A 15,776-nucleotide genomic window follows, 5' to 3' on the forward strand; every position below is an offset into this window, starting at 1 on the left:
CTCAAAACTGTACTCATAACTGTTTACATATCTCCAGTTTGCACATTCATAACTTGCACTGTTTACATTTGTACTGTTTGCAGATTATGATACAGCATATACTGTATATGTAACATTATAGTATAGACACTATATTCCTGTTTACTGTCCATAAGAAAAACACATATGATAACAGCATTAAGAAATGCAGGTAATGTAGCAGCAACGGCTCTACCTGCAAATTATTGCAGTGTAAAAAAATCTAGAAGTATATAGATATCATGTGTGTCCCACCTCTCCCAGGAATTCACTCTCCTCCTCCTGGACTCTGGGCTGGTCCCACACTGTGATCTCTAGCATGCGCTCTCTGAAGTCCCGCCGGTGAACGTGGGAATATAAGAAGGTCTGGTTCCACTTGGGTTCTTTTCTTTTTTTTTAAAAAAACTTTTTTTTTTTTTTTTTTAAAAAAAAAAAAAATAACTGTAAAAAGTTCCCTTACAGATTTTCAGGTTCATACTGGTATTTTGAGTTTCTACTAGAACATGTTTACACACTTTAATGTTCAAAAAGCACATGCTTTTTCTCATACTGTCAGTGTGAATATACCTGCATTCACCCTCTGTCCGATTTAGCACTTGTCTCTAATTTATTTTATTTTTAAGATTATTTCTGGGGCATTTTTGGCCTTTATTTGATAGGACAGCTGAAGACAGGAAATGGTGGGAGAGAGAGAGAGAGAGAGGGAATGACATGAAGCAAAGGGCAATGTGTCAGACTCAAACCTGGGCCACCGTGGTAAGGACTGAGCCTTAGTACAACGCTCAACCTGGTGAGCTATCAAAACACCCCGTCTCTTTAAGCCCCCTTCCCGAAAAAAGCCCAGTCTGCTCTGATCGGTTAGCGTTTCCAGGTCTTCCGCATCTGTGCTCATCTCGTCATTGCAGCCAGGGAATAACTGTAACCGCACTGTAGCGGCACTTTCTACCTATATATATATATATATATATATATATATATATATATATATAGATAGTATAGTATAGTATAGTTGTGATATCACACATCACAACTGTACAGAAGTCCTGACAGCTTGTTTAAAGGCACAGTTTCTGAATACAGGCTGTGTGCATTTCTCTGTGAATTGATCGTTTGATACTTTCACAGTATTTATATAGCACCTTGACCTGCTTTATAATCACAAAATACATGGAAATCTCCCTTTTTACAAAATGGGACCTTTAAAATAACAAGGGTGGATGATGGCAAGTTGTTGGCATTAAATACTTTTAAATTCTTCATACAGCAAATTAAAACTATAAGATTAAGCAGATAGATATCCCTTTGATTATAGTCCTTACTGCTGGTATGATACTCATTTATCATGTAGTAATTACTGATGTACTGTACATGTGAGACTAAATACAAGAAAATGAATACAATGACCTTACCTCCTATCAGGCAGGAAGTACATCTTGACATAGGGGTTCCGGGGTCGTCCGTCTGGTCGGGGTGGCAGGTCTATGGCTTGAAGGACGTTGACTATCAACTGATGGCCCACTTTGTCGTACCACAGCTTCACCTGTAAAAATGTGTGGAGATCGTTAGCCTCTAAGCATGTTTATATCCATTCACATGGACCACATGGCTCCTCTTTCAGATACTCACAGAGAGCTGTCCAGGCAGTACCAGAGGAAGGTCTCGGAGGGTCCCGGGGCTGGTAGGGGACATCACTGATATCGAGGGACGGTCCATCTTTTGCGACTCAAAGGAACTGGAGCCTGCTGTTACAGAGAACAACAGTTGTTAGAAAACACAATCAACCCCAAAATTTAGACTTAGAGTACACTTTGAAGAGTGTATTTCTCTCCGGAAGCTTTACTTAGAGCCATATATAGCCAATAAAGCTACACATATTTACTTACTAGATTCTAGAGGAGGGTGGGATGACTCTGGGATTCTTGGGATGTCTCTGTAAAAAGGCGAAAGAGAGTCAGTGAGTACAGAATATACTTAAAGATACTTTCAGGATGGGCAGACAGGACTTAACATTCATCTGAATGAATGAGTGAAAGACTCATGTCGACAAACAGTTGTATGGTAGAAGAAGGGCGAGCAGTCAATCAAATACACGTTTACATGTTAAACGGGTTGGGTAGTAGAGGAGAAAAGGATAACTGGAAAAAGGGATTCATCTTTTGGATCTCAGGATTTCAGGGAAGGCATGAGGGGAAGGGGCTCCACCCATTACATCAACACTACTTACTGATATGCTCTATACACTTTTCTCAAGAAGTTTTTGGACATAATTCGGTGGATAGAGCTTTGAGATAAAGGAAGGAGACATATCAAAAGTGTCTGTCAATGCCAATGTTCAAGTACTTTAATGATAATTATTGCATATTGATGACGTTAATCTTACCCTATAGGTCTTGAAACAACTATTTCCACTTGAGGTTCAGCCTTGGATTCAAGGATAATGTTGTACACTTCTTTCTTAGTTGCCCCCGGCAACGACTTCCCATTCCACTGCAGCACCTCGTCACCTGGAACCAAGATGGCCGACATACATAATGATGATCCAGCCTGAGGCTCATCTCGCAGTTCATTTGATTAGAAAAACTAACACAGACTTGTACATCCTGAAGTCAAACTGAAATTTGAATTCACTTCACTTTTGTTGTGAGGAAACTACAATGCTAATGCAGCTATTATGCATATTTTTCAAGAGGATAAAACTGTTTTTGGACATATTTGTGGAAATTAATAACTTTAAGTCTGAGTGGGTGCTTCTTTTCGCAGCGGTTGGCTAACATCTGAAAGCTGACGTTGCTATCAACAGTGCACTGTTTTCTGGAGATTGTCACACTTTGTTTAACCTACAAACGTTGATACAAGACACTTTTGGCCATGTGTTGGCTATCAGCTGAAAGCAAGTCAAGCCATCTCACCTTTATAACATTCAACATATGTAAGCTGCTAAGTTTCTATTCCACTCAGAAAGTGCAAGCTAACAAGCTAGGCTAAATAGCTTCACTTGAAGCTAGTTCCTAGCTTGCCAATGTTAGCACTGATTCCCACTAGATGTTACTCTTTGTTCAGGCTATTGCAACACCTGCTGAGTCATCTGCAGCTCCTGCACACTATAGAAACAATGTTTGCACCTGCTCGTAGGTGTCCCACAACATCTGCAAGGCTGCCTTTCTTGACTTTGGTGATGAAGGCCCCGAGTCTCCCCGTCTCTGTCATCTTCCCTCCTACCACCTGCACACAAAGGATAGAAAGGAGAATGAATGAATCAATGACGACGTTTCATTTAGGGGATTATTCAGATGCCGCCGGAAATTCTGCCAGATGTCCCCCATTTTCGGCCGGATGTCCGTCACCTTCCGCTTTCCCTTTTGTTGGCATTCTAAACTACGGTGGATTTGTGAGGACTATGGTTAACTGCTCCTCAGATCTCTGCAGGGTAAATCCAGACAGCTAGCTAGACTATCTGTCCAATCTGAGTTTTCTGTTGCACGACTAAAAACAATTTTTTAACATACATTATCTTCCACCAAAACAAGTTCCTTCCTGAGACGATTTTGCAGAGGCACCGTTGCTCCGGCCGGAGACAATTGTGATTGGTTTAAAGAAATGCCAATAAACCAGAGCACGATTTTCCTCCCATCCCGGAATGCTGTGTGGACTAGCCCGACCCTCCTCCGCGGCGCTGTGGAGGAAGGTCTGGCAATGCGAGACAAGTCATTGCCCAACAGGCACTATTCTACATATTTGTATCAATTTCAATGTCCATTACCCAGTAAACCATGCAGCTTTCCCAGGATTTACAAAACATCACTATTTCCAGTTTGAGCTCATTTAGTACTCAACTGAAGTTAAAACAAATACTAACAGATTATTTACGGGCTAGGTGTGATCCAGGTCTGAATGTGGGTGATTGTCTGCTTACTTTTAGGCCGAGGAGGGAGCCAGCCTCGCGGGGCATTGCCGACCTCTTGCTTAGCGTGATGCGTCCGATTAGGTGGTCGCCCTCTTTGGACGGCTGCCATGTAACTGGATGCTATAGGAAAAGTTATGAGGCATGGTGAAGGAGGTTAGGGAAGAATGTAGGGAAAACAGAGAAGAGGGAAGGAAATTGTAAATTTCCTCAGTTCATTATACACTATGTAATTGTATGTAAAAATGAGGCGCAAATTAATTAATGCATTACCAGTGTGTAGGATTTAGGGGGGATCTAATGACAGAAATGGAATATAATATTCTAATTATTAGGGGTGTAAAGATTCACCGATACAAATCGGTATCCGGACCCCTGCATCGTTCTAAATGGACCAAGATTCGTTGGCGGCGAAAAGTGGCTGAGAAGAATACATTGTTGATGATATAAATTGTACTTGCGGTCTGTGAGTCATCAATCCATGTGTGTGTTCTTAAATATGTGAGCAGACTGGTATAATATGTATTTGGGTGTGTTAAGATTATAATGGCGTTCATATGTTCTAAGATGTTCAGTTACATTAGCACAAAAGTCCGCTACCCGCATGCTAACGCTCACAACAGTATTGTTGTGCTCACGTGTATACTCACGTAATACTGCATATGATTAGTATTGGAGTGCTCACAATGGCTGTGTAACGTGGACGTGTGTTTGAGTTACTGTCTCTACTGACTACAGCAGCAAGGAGGCAGTTTCATTTAACATGGAGCTGATGTGGATGTTATTTTGGTCATAAGAGGCTAGCTAATGAAGTTGAAGTTACAGTGTATTCGAACAGCATCGAACGTTGGCTTTACTATTCTCTGGCCCCTTTTAGAAAATACATATTCATTTGAAGATAGACAATGCTTCTTTTGAAAGAATTGGCTTTTTTAAATTATAATGAATGTGTGTACATTAAACAAATATGAACTGTATCTATCAGATTGAATCGGATCTTATTGTATCGCACTAAATGGTTTCAACATCGAATTGCACTGAATCGTTCCAGATTAAAATGTATCCTCCCTGAACCGTATCGTAGCCCATGTATCTAGATACATATTGGATCTTATAAGGGAATAATAATGTTTTAATTTGTGTATAATCACCTGAAACCTGAAAGGATGAAGACAAATGTTTTCCTGAGCTTAGAATGAGCCCTTCATATCTACACTGGGAGCTGGTCCTCTTCCATAGAGCCTGCCATTTTTACAGTAGCCCAGAACGGACAAACCAAACACTGGCTCTAGAGAGGGCCTTTAGCGTTTTCACGTTACGTTTGACCATTTCACGCTTGGAAAGGGAGGGATTCAGTTGGTTGCAATCTGCAACCTCACAGCTAGATGCCATTAAATCCTACATACCGGTCCTTAAATAATTTGTGTGTGTTTGCATGTGTATGTGAGTTACTGTAAGTAATCGGGGAAGACGCAGCATAATAATGCTCTGAATCTGTCATGTTTTGTTGAAACTTACATGCCACACTGTAGGATCTAGAGAATGACAGTCCCAATCACCTGCACGGAAAGAGAGAAAGAGAAAGAGGACTCAGTCAGTACCCAGCAGAAATGTATCTCTTATGCAATGTATATCATATAGTTCCAGGTAGGAGAGACTGGGAAAAAGATTTTAGGTTTTATATATTAAACTAGAAGGGCACTCGGAGACTGCAGTCCTCCGCCAAGGCATGTCCTATCTTACAATGTTAATGCAGTGTGAATTTTACCAGTCAGGAACTAATTTTTCCGATTATTCCGACACCACATGTATGCAGCATAAAATGCCCCATCTCACAACGTTAACAAAAGGTGAAAAATATTTTGTGTATCCGCCCTCTAACTTAGAGCCACTCCGAAATTGTATAGGTTCTTCCTTGGCCTGTGCTATACCTTTCTGCTAAGTTTTATGAAAATCAGACCAATAGTTATTCTGTAACCCTGCTGACAGACAGGCGAACAAACGAACCAACAAACAGACAAACCAAGCAGAAAGCATAAACTCCTTGGCTAAAGGTAAAAAGAAAGATTTTGACACAGTTTGGGGCACTGTTGTCAGGGCCTCTCTCTGTCATAGTATTCCCATTCTTTCTTATACATCTTTCCCAACCTGAAACACTGGTCACTTTTATAGACATACTATGGGAATGCTCAAATGTATACTTCTTTTGGCAGGATCCACGTATGGACCATGTCCACCTTGACAAATATATAGTTTTGTAATATACCTCCTCACAATGCTCTTTTAGAAATTAAATGGAAGTAAAAAAAGAATCACAAAGACGTACAAGTTACATAATAATGGTAGTGAGAAAAGCCAATTAAAATAGCATTACAGAACCACAGCTAAAAAAAAACTTGACTCTTAATCAAACTGATTCATTGTGCTGGCCTGTCCAGAGCTCATGCCAGAGCCTGGCCAGGGACAAAGACACCAGTGCCTGTCAGAGTAGTCCAGCTCTCATTAACACTGACAGATGGTCAGCTTGAGTAGAACTAACTGGTCCAGCACCAAAATCAGAGAAGCCTGTCAGGTTTGTGGCCACTTTTCCACCACAGGCATAAAACAACAGCAAGATGACATCAGATGGGGATTTAAAAAGACTTTAAAGAGCTTCAGTTTCAAGGTAAGTGAAAGATACAGTGGAAGGTTCTGGGAAAAGAGAGCAGGAAGGGAGAGACTCAACCTTCAACTGTATGGAAAATACATATGCAACACATGCACCCACATTTTTAGGAGCATACATTGAGAATCAAATGAAAAAAAATGACTGCTCTGGAAATCAGAAAGAAAAAAAAAGTCTGTGTAGACATGACTCCAGTGCTGCTAATCTGAAAACTGAAAGTCCACTGAGAATGCTTGAGAGGATAAATGCTGACTCCACAGTTTGAACTGCTGAGTAGGGGTTTTTGGTTTGGGATAGGGAACATGCTGGGCAGATTACAAAATCTGGGCTGCTCTTCTAACTGATGCTACATCAAAGCATCCGCTCTTTGCAGGTATTAACATAGTATTGTTCTTGATAAACTGTGTGTGTGTGTGTGTGTGTGTCTTCCGCTCCATCTGCTATTTTACCAATTGCACTAAAATGAACAAGCGCAACAAAATCCCTCCAACATGATGTATAAAAATTCTCTACATCCCATCAACCTGTTTAACGCCCACCTCCAGCACATGGTCTACACAAACTACCTACATAACAGCATGGGATAATTTAACCTATAGATCTAGATTCCAAGGGGGATGTGTGTGATTTCTCCCTTTCTGGTCTACATATCCCTGCCTCTGCTGAATTCCCCCCCCTCAAAGTGCTCAATGCTTCTTCACCAATAGACCATATATTATATACCTAATAGAAGTATTTTAAACTAAGTAAAGCGCTGTAACGTGAACAGTCTGTAGTCCCATAGAACGATAAAATCCGAGCAGCAGTTGCTGGTTGTATTTCACCGCTACAGAGCTCCGGGACGCCGGCTACCAGCAGCAGTTGTTTAGCCGCCAATAGGTGACTGTGAGCCGGCTACAGGCACCGCAAAATGACGCTCCTTTCAGGGGCCATGTAGTGGAGTTTAGCCAGAAAAAGTGAGCATCACACAGTCAACATGACAGTTAAGTTTAGGCACTAAAATGACTTGTGAAATTTAGGAAAAAGATGGTGGTTTGTATTAAAACATTCCAGATGAAAGAATTAGGGTTAGGGTTAGGGTTTCCTGGGTTAAGGTATTTTGTTTTCGTCACAAAGTGAAAACCCGCTCTCAGGCTTGAAAGTGCTGTGTTTAATGTTCACACCACGTTGTGCTATTTCATTTTGAGTTCCTTTTTTATTATATTTTTTCCTTGGGATTTATGGAGTGCTGTTTGTATCGTTTCAATTTTAAAGGAAAGCAAATCGGGGGAAAGTTTTATTTTAAAAACAAAAAAATGTATACATCTATAGGTACAAACCATGCACTCTTTGATTTTACATGGTTTGAAATAACTTTATTGATCACAGTAAATTGTGTTTTTTTTGTTACTTTGCACCCTACTAATATAATGTTTTACCACCAAAATGTTTACTGAGAACATTGGCTACTATTCAGTGAGTTTGTATTTTCGGCATTCTTACTGTAGCAAATTTTAGGAAAGCCCTAACTGACTCAAATGTCCAATTTCTGACTTCCAATGATGGTTCTGGATCAAGGCTGCTTCCAGCACTAAGTACAACAGAGACTGACATCAGAAACAGATCTGAATCATCAGTGCTAAATATCAGAATTTGGCATCAGAGTTAAAGCAATGGCTTCTTTTTCGACTTCAAATTTGCACTGATGCTCTACATAGTGGAAAAGACAGGCGACAAATTAAAGACATAAAGCGTTATGATTTCAAAAATCAAAGAAAATCACTTTCCTGCACCAACATATATAGTAGTACAGTATATTACAACAAGTTCATATTCATGCTCATCCTCTGGGCACCTTTGAAGTAATTCTGGTAAATGTAGGAATACCCCACACACACACACACACACACACGCACACACACACACACACACACACACACACACACACACACACACACACACACACACACACACACACACGACTGAGGTGCACTGGGACACAGTGTCATCCCAACAGCAGGCTTCCTCTTCCATTTCCTCGGCACCATTATCACCTTGGTGTTCTACTTTACGCCAAGGAAGTAACCCAGTTACATTAAATCTCTCCCTGCTTCCATTTTACTTCAAACATTGAGTCAAACCTGCTTCCCGACCTCAACAGACGAGACTTTTTCTTGAGACGCCTGGTGTAAATATCCTTCAGGCAGGGCAGGGCACCACCGCCTATCCCTATACATTAAAGCCTCAGTCTCCGAGACTTGTATATCCGGTGGGATGCAATTCATTGGGCAGGATGGGAAACCTCAATGTAAACACGGTTTACAATAATCCTGCTAAGAGGATTCTTGGACTGTTTCTGCATGAAAATTACATAACAGCATCCATCATGTCTGTTTTTTGAGTGAAAAAAACAAAAAAAAACAAAGCTTGTAATCCCAGATATGTGCACGCATTGCCTCAATGCTCGTGCTCTGCATTAAACTTTTCTTACTTGTCAAATACGCTGTAGTTGACAGAATGTTTACCAGGTCTAAATGAATTCAGATTATGTTAGGTAATGGCATACTTGTACGTTACTATTAGGTTGTTTGCAAGAAAATATAAAGATAAATTAATACTTTCCTGGAAATATGGCTGGGCTATTTACTACTATTGTTTTGACCCTCTGATGATCACTAGAGGGAGTGGAGCCGTTTAGCTTATTTTTATGTTAACCACTAAATCAGAGAATGTAATCCAGTGGAATGTGCAAACAGTCCATTCTACTGTTTGTGAATTCTCATCCCCTGATTTATATCTTTAAATCAATAAAGCTAATGTTTGCATGTTAGACAGGTACTTACTCAATAGATCCAATATAGATAATTTACTGGCTTTTTTTATATAGGATGTCTTGATAATGTGGTTTAAACACGGCCCGACAGGGCAATCATACAGGCCTTTCACAAAACAACAAGTCATCTGACTTAATATTAATATCTGGAATATTACTTAGAGTGGCTATAATATTTTTACATTAATAGTGTAGTGATGACAATGTGACAATATGAAAGGGGTCTCTGCTGTATGTGCAGCTCCTCTCAGCTTTCCATAGCTTCATAGTAGCTACATAGTTTGGTTTAACAGTTAGGTTTAGTTTAGTTTAGGTTTGGCCACATCCAGAAACTTTGCGATAAGGTGAAATGTTACACATGTGGCGATATTGGCCACGTTGCTGTGCATTGCAGTAAAGCCAGCGAGACTAACTGCTACAACTGCGGAAAGGCGGGCCACCTGGCAAAAGATTGCACCATTGAAGGCAGTGCATAATCAGTGCCCTCTGTTGCCCCTCCTTTTTTCAGATTGATGGTTGGTTGTATTATTTTCTCTGAATCCTCTTCACTGGCCAAAGGTTGGCTAACGGAGGCTAGTCCCAGGCCAGTGAGCCTCTCGACATGTAATACAATGAAAGGGGTGAAAAAAAATCTTTCTGCATTCAATACAAAAATGTTTTAGTTTGGTAGCGGTGTTATGTATAATGCTTTGTTAAAGAACCCCCCTTTCCAAGCCACTGGTGATCAGAGATGAATAAATGGGACTAAATATGGGAATCTATAGGACCTCTCTCCACAACCACACCTCTGCCACAGCCACAGTCACTCAAGGTGTTCCCCAAGGCTCCGTACTTGGCCCCCTCCTCTTCATCATCTACATCCTCCCTCTTGGTCAGATACTCCGCCACTTCAACCTGGACTTCCACTGCTATGCTGACGACACCCAGATCTACCTCAGCACCAAATCCCCCCACAATCCTCCCCTCTCCCACATCAACTCCTGTCTGTCAGCTATTAAAACCTGGATGCAACACAACTTCCTCAAACTCAACAGCGACAAAACAGAATTCCTTCTGATCGGCTCCAAATCCACACTCAGCAAAACCAATAACCCCACTATCACCATCGATGGCACCATTGTCTCTCCTCTCCCCAGGCCCCCCCAACCGCGGCGTTATCTTTGATTCCACCCTCTCCCTTGGGCCTCACATCCGTCAAGTCATTAAAACCTCCTTCTTTCACCTCCGCAACATCGCCAAAATCAGACCTCTCTCACACCCCCCGCTGCTGAAAGACTCATTCACGCCTTCATCTCCTCCCGACTGGACTACTGCAACTCACTTCTCCTCGGCATCAGCTCTACCAACATCAACGCCCGCAACTGGTCCAGAACTCAGCCGCCCGCCTCATTACCTGCTCCAAATCCTGGCACCACATCACTCCAGTCCTAAAACAACTCCACTGGCTTCCTATTTCCCACCGGATCACCTACAAAATCCTGGTCCTCACCTACAAAGCCCTCCACCATCTGGCCCCCTCATACCTCACTGACCTCCTCTCCCCCTACCAACCCTCACGGTCCCTCAGATCCACCTCAGCCGGTCTCCTCTCCATCCAAAAGTCCAACCTGCGCTGTTTTGGGGACAGAGCCTTCTCCAGAGCAGCTCCCAGGCTCTGGAACTCCCTCCCCCAAGAGATCCGCACCTCTGAGTCCCTCACCATCTTCCAGTCCCGCCTCAAGACCCATCTCTTCACCTCAGCCTACCCATAGTCCACCTGCCCCCCTCCCTTTTTCATCTGTATCTTGTTTTGTTCTACTTGTTTTGTTTGCTCGTTTTGTTTTGTTATGTTTTTATAATCTACCCTGCCCTGTAAAGCGACTTTGAGTCCATGAAAAGCGCTATATAAATTCGATTTATTATTATTATTATTACATAGGCCATAACTTTACTTTTTTGGTTCACTCTCACCGCTCTCATAGTATATATATATATATATATATATATATATATATATATTCACTGTGTAACAGATAAAACATGTCATGGAGCATTATAACATGAGACACCATCAAAACTGCTGATGCTGAAGGATGAGAACATGGATATGAGTTTGCAGCAATAAGTGTTTTTCTTTTAATAGAAATGGAACATTGGCCAGTCAAACACACATTTAGCACAAAAGCTAAAGTTATAACAACATTTTTTTTTTTATATGCCTCAGTTCAACAGCAAATAAATATTGCACAGTCGATTACTCAGCATTTGAAAATGATTAATCGTTCAGCCCTATCTCATAGCACAGAATCTGGCAGCTGCAGGCAGCTGTTTCCCCACTACCTGTTCAACACCAAACAGGATGAACATAGTGGAGCATTATGCTGCTAAAGAGCCAGGTATTTTCCCTTCAGGAGTCGGTAGAGACCAAAAGCAAGACTAAAAGATTAGACGTTGGACATGGATTTGCCAGGTGGCCAAAAACACGACTCCAAATGAAGGCTGATGTTGCTCTGTGACTGCTGGATGTGTAAATAAGAACGTATTGCTAACAAGTTCACTATATAAATTTGAAGGTGATCATATGTCAATAACCAAGTTTCTATCCAAAAATGGCGCACATTTTAAACAAATTTCCAGATAACTCCTTCCACTAACTGTTATGCGAGTATAAGGACGCATGGGCACATTGAGATAAACAACTGGTGGCGCTAATTCTCAAGTCTGGTGCTATTAAACCACTGAAGAGGATAGGTCGTATTCAACGCAACAGCATTCGATCAAACGCCATTTCTTCTAAAAGCAGAAAGAGAAGACTTGACCCTGTGTTACCATCTCACTTAGCTTAATGCATCTATATAAGGAAGCATACTGCGCATTATCCGCCAAAAAAATTGCTTATGTCACAGATGAGAGTAAAAGGAAACATCCCGTTTTGAGGCCCAGCTAGCTAAAGAGTGTTTAAAACAGCTAATAAACTCAATCCACACCATCTACCCATTACCAGTCCCTGAGTTATAGTAATCTGGATTAAAACATCTGGAACAGGCCCCTTCTGTGACCGGTGAGACAGATAAGCTGACAGAGCACAGCTAACTCTGCCTACTGCCTCTTGAATTTAGACGCTCTCCAGTGGCTTATAGCGCAGCCTAGCATCGCTTCTCTAACAGCAGTGAGCGGCGGAATGCGTTGGTGTCGCGAAGCCAGCGGTTAGCATACACCTCGCAACCACAGCCTGGCTGGATTTTGGGTGGTGGTCCGTGGCTGGCTGCTGCAGCTGGCTGGTGCAGCTGGCTGTTTGCGAAGCATTACGTAGCATGCGAGCCACTGACCTAATTCCACAAATCTGCTGGCCTAAATCACAGGGACTCTCCAAATAAATGAGAGCTGTCCTGGGAGCGGCAGGGTTTAGCCACAGCACAGAGGTGTAGATGACACACAGGGATCGTAATTCACTGTATGCTGGGTGGGTGCTTCATCCTATCACTTATCGTATAGTTTTACACTCTGAAATTAGCAAAGTATCTCTCTGCTTTTTTTTTGTAATCCTACTACCAAGACTATTTCTGATGCTATGGCTAGGGAAATATGGTCATGAAGTGTGGGAAGAGGAAAGACGCTGCGATGATAAGGAGCTTTGTTGTGGCATTCTTATTTTACTCAGCTGTTTTAGGATAATTTAATCCTTACACATTTTGCAACACTCCTTTCCCAGGTAAAAGCAAAAAGGGGTTGGATAATTTGTCCAATCATCCAATCGGGATCTTTTTATCTCGCAGAGTATTAGCTGCAGGTCAATTAGCAGCTACAATTAGCCATCAAACTTGTGACTCTAATCCACACCACAGTACACTGGGTATACAGTGCAGGAGGTGATGCAGGCAAAGTTTGAAAGCTTTTATGCAGAGATCAAAATTAAGGTTCGTTATGATTCAGGTAGACAGACTGAGGAGCATGTGTGCAGATCAAGAATGAGCATGTGAGCTACAGCTGCTCATAAAGACGTTTTGGTAAGAAGAAAAAGACACTAGAGACTATTTTCTTTGGCTAGCTTCAACAAATAACTTAGAGGAACAGTGTCTAATGTAAGGAAAAGGAATGACCGCAAACAGTGCAAGGTATGCAAGTGCGGGTAGATTTAGCTTAGTAAGCTAGTGGAGTGAGCACATCTGTCTGACTGACCTTTCTCGCTGACGCTTTCCATGTCCACGTCCTCACAGCTGGTGTACTCGGGCGTGGAGCCGCCCTCCTCCTCTGAGCTGCTGATGGACATCTGCCTCTTGTTGACTCCGCGCTTGCTCTTGTATGACCGTGGAGGGGGTGGCCGCAGAGACTCCGACTGGTCCGAGCTCTGAGAGTCCTTCCTCAGCAGGTTGTCCCCACCCTTGTCCCTTGGTGTCCGTGCCGGACCGTGCTCCGGGCGGCCTTTGTTCTGGCCCCAATCCGGAGGCACCGGTCCCCCAGGTTGGGTTCCTGATCTCACTCCACCTCCTGCAGGTGGAGCGCCCCCTCCAACCCCCACGGTCCTATCCCCAGAGTAGGCTTGGTGGTTCTCCAAAAGGGCCTTGTGGTCTCCCGCCCCTCCTCCACCTCCACCCCTCCTGGCCAGACGGTTTTCAGGTACCTCACCACCTCCCCCACCCCCTCCTCCGTCGCCAGGCCCCAGTCCCACCTCGTTGATCGCCAGATCGCTGTGTCGTCGTTCATGGCGAACCTTGGACACCCTGGCGTGCATGCGCATCTCCTGCTCCTCCTTCTGCGGTTTCACCGGGTATCGTGCCAGGTTGGGATCACTACGGTAACGATTCTGGAACTCCTCCTCACGGCGCTGGCGCTCCCTCTGCTCCTCGTCGTCTGGGCGTCTCCGGTGGGTTTCTGAACGACCCAAGTTCCCCTCCCCGTCCTCGTAGTCCTGAGAATGGATCTTCTCCAGCCTCCGTCCATCTCCTAAGCGTCTCTCTCCTCTGTCCCCTGGAACCACTCGCTCATCCAGGGATGACTGAGATGGCAACTTCCCAGCAGCTCTTCGGCCACTACCGCGGCCCATGCCTCCCTTACCATTTTGTTCATGGAGGGAAACTGGCCTTTTCCTGTATGAGAAGAGGATTCATTATACCAATGTGTCATGTAATCTACAGATATAAACACAGGTGCATCTTTTTCCATTATAACAAGCATTTGTAAATGAAAATAAGGCTGAGAAGAGTTGTTTTTGTACAGAAATATCCTGTGCTAAGAACATCCTTTCAGTATTTGCGAAACCATACGAACAGATTAAAACTTCCACTAGCCAACAACTCTTACCTAACTCACCCGCTGGATGAAAACAAAGGGATTGAATCAAAGACCTCTCAAGACTTAAAACCTGTGACCTCACTTCTGCACTGGTGAGAACAGACACAGATCCATTTTTTTACCCCAGGGATTAAAAAGCAACCGGAGCTTTAGCCAGCAAGCAGTCCTGGCTTTCTGGGTTTTGAAAAAAATATGGTTCCCATTCTCCAATTCTTCATTTTCCATCATGTTAATGAAAAACCAAAATGTCAAAGATCCTTTAGTGGCAGCTACTGCCACATAAAAATGAAATATATCACAGAAGTTGTGTCCAACATGTGTATCTTAATGCCTTACTTTTCTCTAGGGGGTTCACTTTGGGAGCGGGAGCCAGGCATGGCGTCGGCCCCTTTGGCAGCAGTGACACTGGCGGGAAGCTGTGTCCCGTTAGGCGGCCCTGCGTTGGCGTTGGTGCTGGAGGGCTGGGCTTGGGACCTGGAGCGAAGCAGCTTCCTGTCCCGTTGGGCCTCACCTCCAGTGGCTGGGGTGCCCAGGCTCCCAGGTCGCGCCCCTGACCCTGAAAACCATTCTCCTGATTTGGTAAGAATCTCCTGCTGTTTACGGCACAGGTTGCATACCCACATTACCTACAGGGGTTGAGAGGACAAAAGTGTTTGCAAGCTGGGTTCAGTAGCATTACAGAAGAACATTAAATCAAATGAAATACCTAACAACAAAATGGTTAGGCATGCCTGTGACACAGAAATGTGCACACATTACACATCTACAAATTAACTGAATTGAACATGTAGCTCTATCACCAAACAAATGCAGCATTGTTAACTGTATGGGAGCAGATACACGTTCTCCTAGACATTTAAAAGTCTTGTATCTTTGTAACTTTCCCAAACACCTTTCATAGCATCTTACAGTACATCAATAAGCCACCTTTAAAAAAAAAAAAAGAAGATATTTTCCCCTCCTTCCTTTGCTACAGCTAATCAAATTTTAGAAAGTACTCAGATATGAAAGATATCCATTATCTGTGAACACATCCTGGTGGAGGCTATGGTAGTTCTGAACTGCATATTTTAAAACTAGAGAACCCCCTTAAGAGGTCAAGTTTCACC

At 42.9% G+C, this 15,776-nt stretch overlaps 1 protein-coding gene across 1 annotated transcript in view; it reads right to left on the reverse strand.

Annotated features, from left to right (window-relative positions):
* The window catches only part of rims1b (regulating synaptic membrane exocytosis 1b), a 106,063-nt gene that overhangs the window by 46,971 nt on the left and 43,316 nt on the right, over positions 1 to 15,776 (reverse strand). The window contains 10 exon segments of the mRNA XM_039796546.1: positions 274 to 445; positions 1,428 to 1,558; positions 1,645 to 1,760; positions 1,902 to 1,948; positions 2,399 to 2,522; positions 3,141 to 3,240; positions 3,932 to 4,042; positions 5,438 to 5,478; positions 13,555 to 14,462; positions 15,004 to 15,293. Coding sequence (XP_039652480.1) covers positions 274 to 445; positions 1,428 to 1,558; positions 1,645 to 1,760; positions 1,902 to 1,948; positions 2,399 to 2,522; positions 3,141 to 3,240; positions 3,932 to 4,042; positions 5,438 to 5,478; positions 13,555 to 14,462; positions 15,004 to 15,293 — 2,040 coding nt within the window.

Source organism: Perca fluviatilis, chromosome 1 (assembly GCF_010015445.1).
Source record: "Perca fluviatilis chromosome 1, GENO_Pfluv_1.0, whole genome shotgun sequence".
NCBI lineage: Eukaryota > Metazoa > Chordata > Actinopteri > Perciformes > Percidae > Perca > Perca fluviatilis.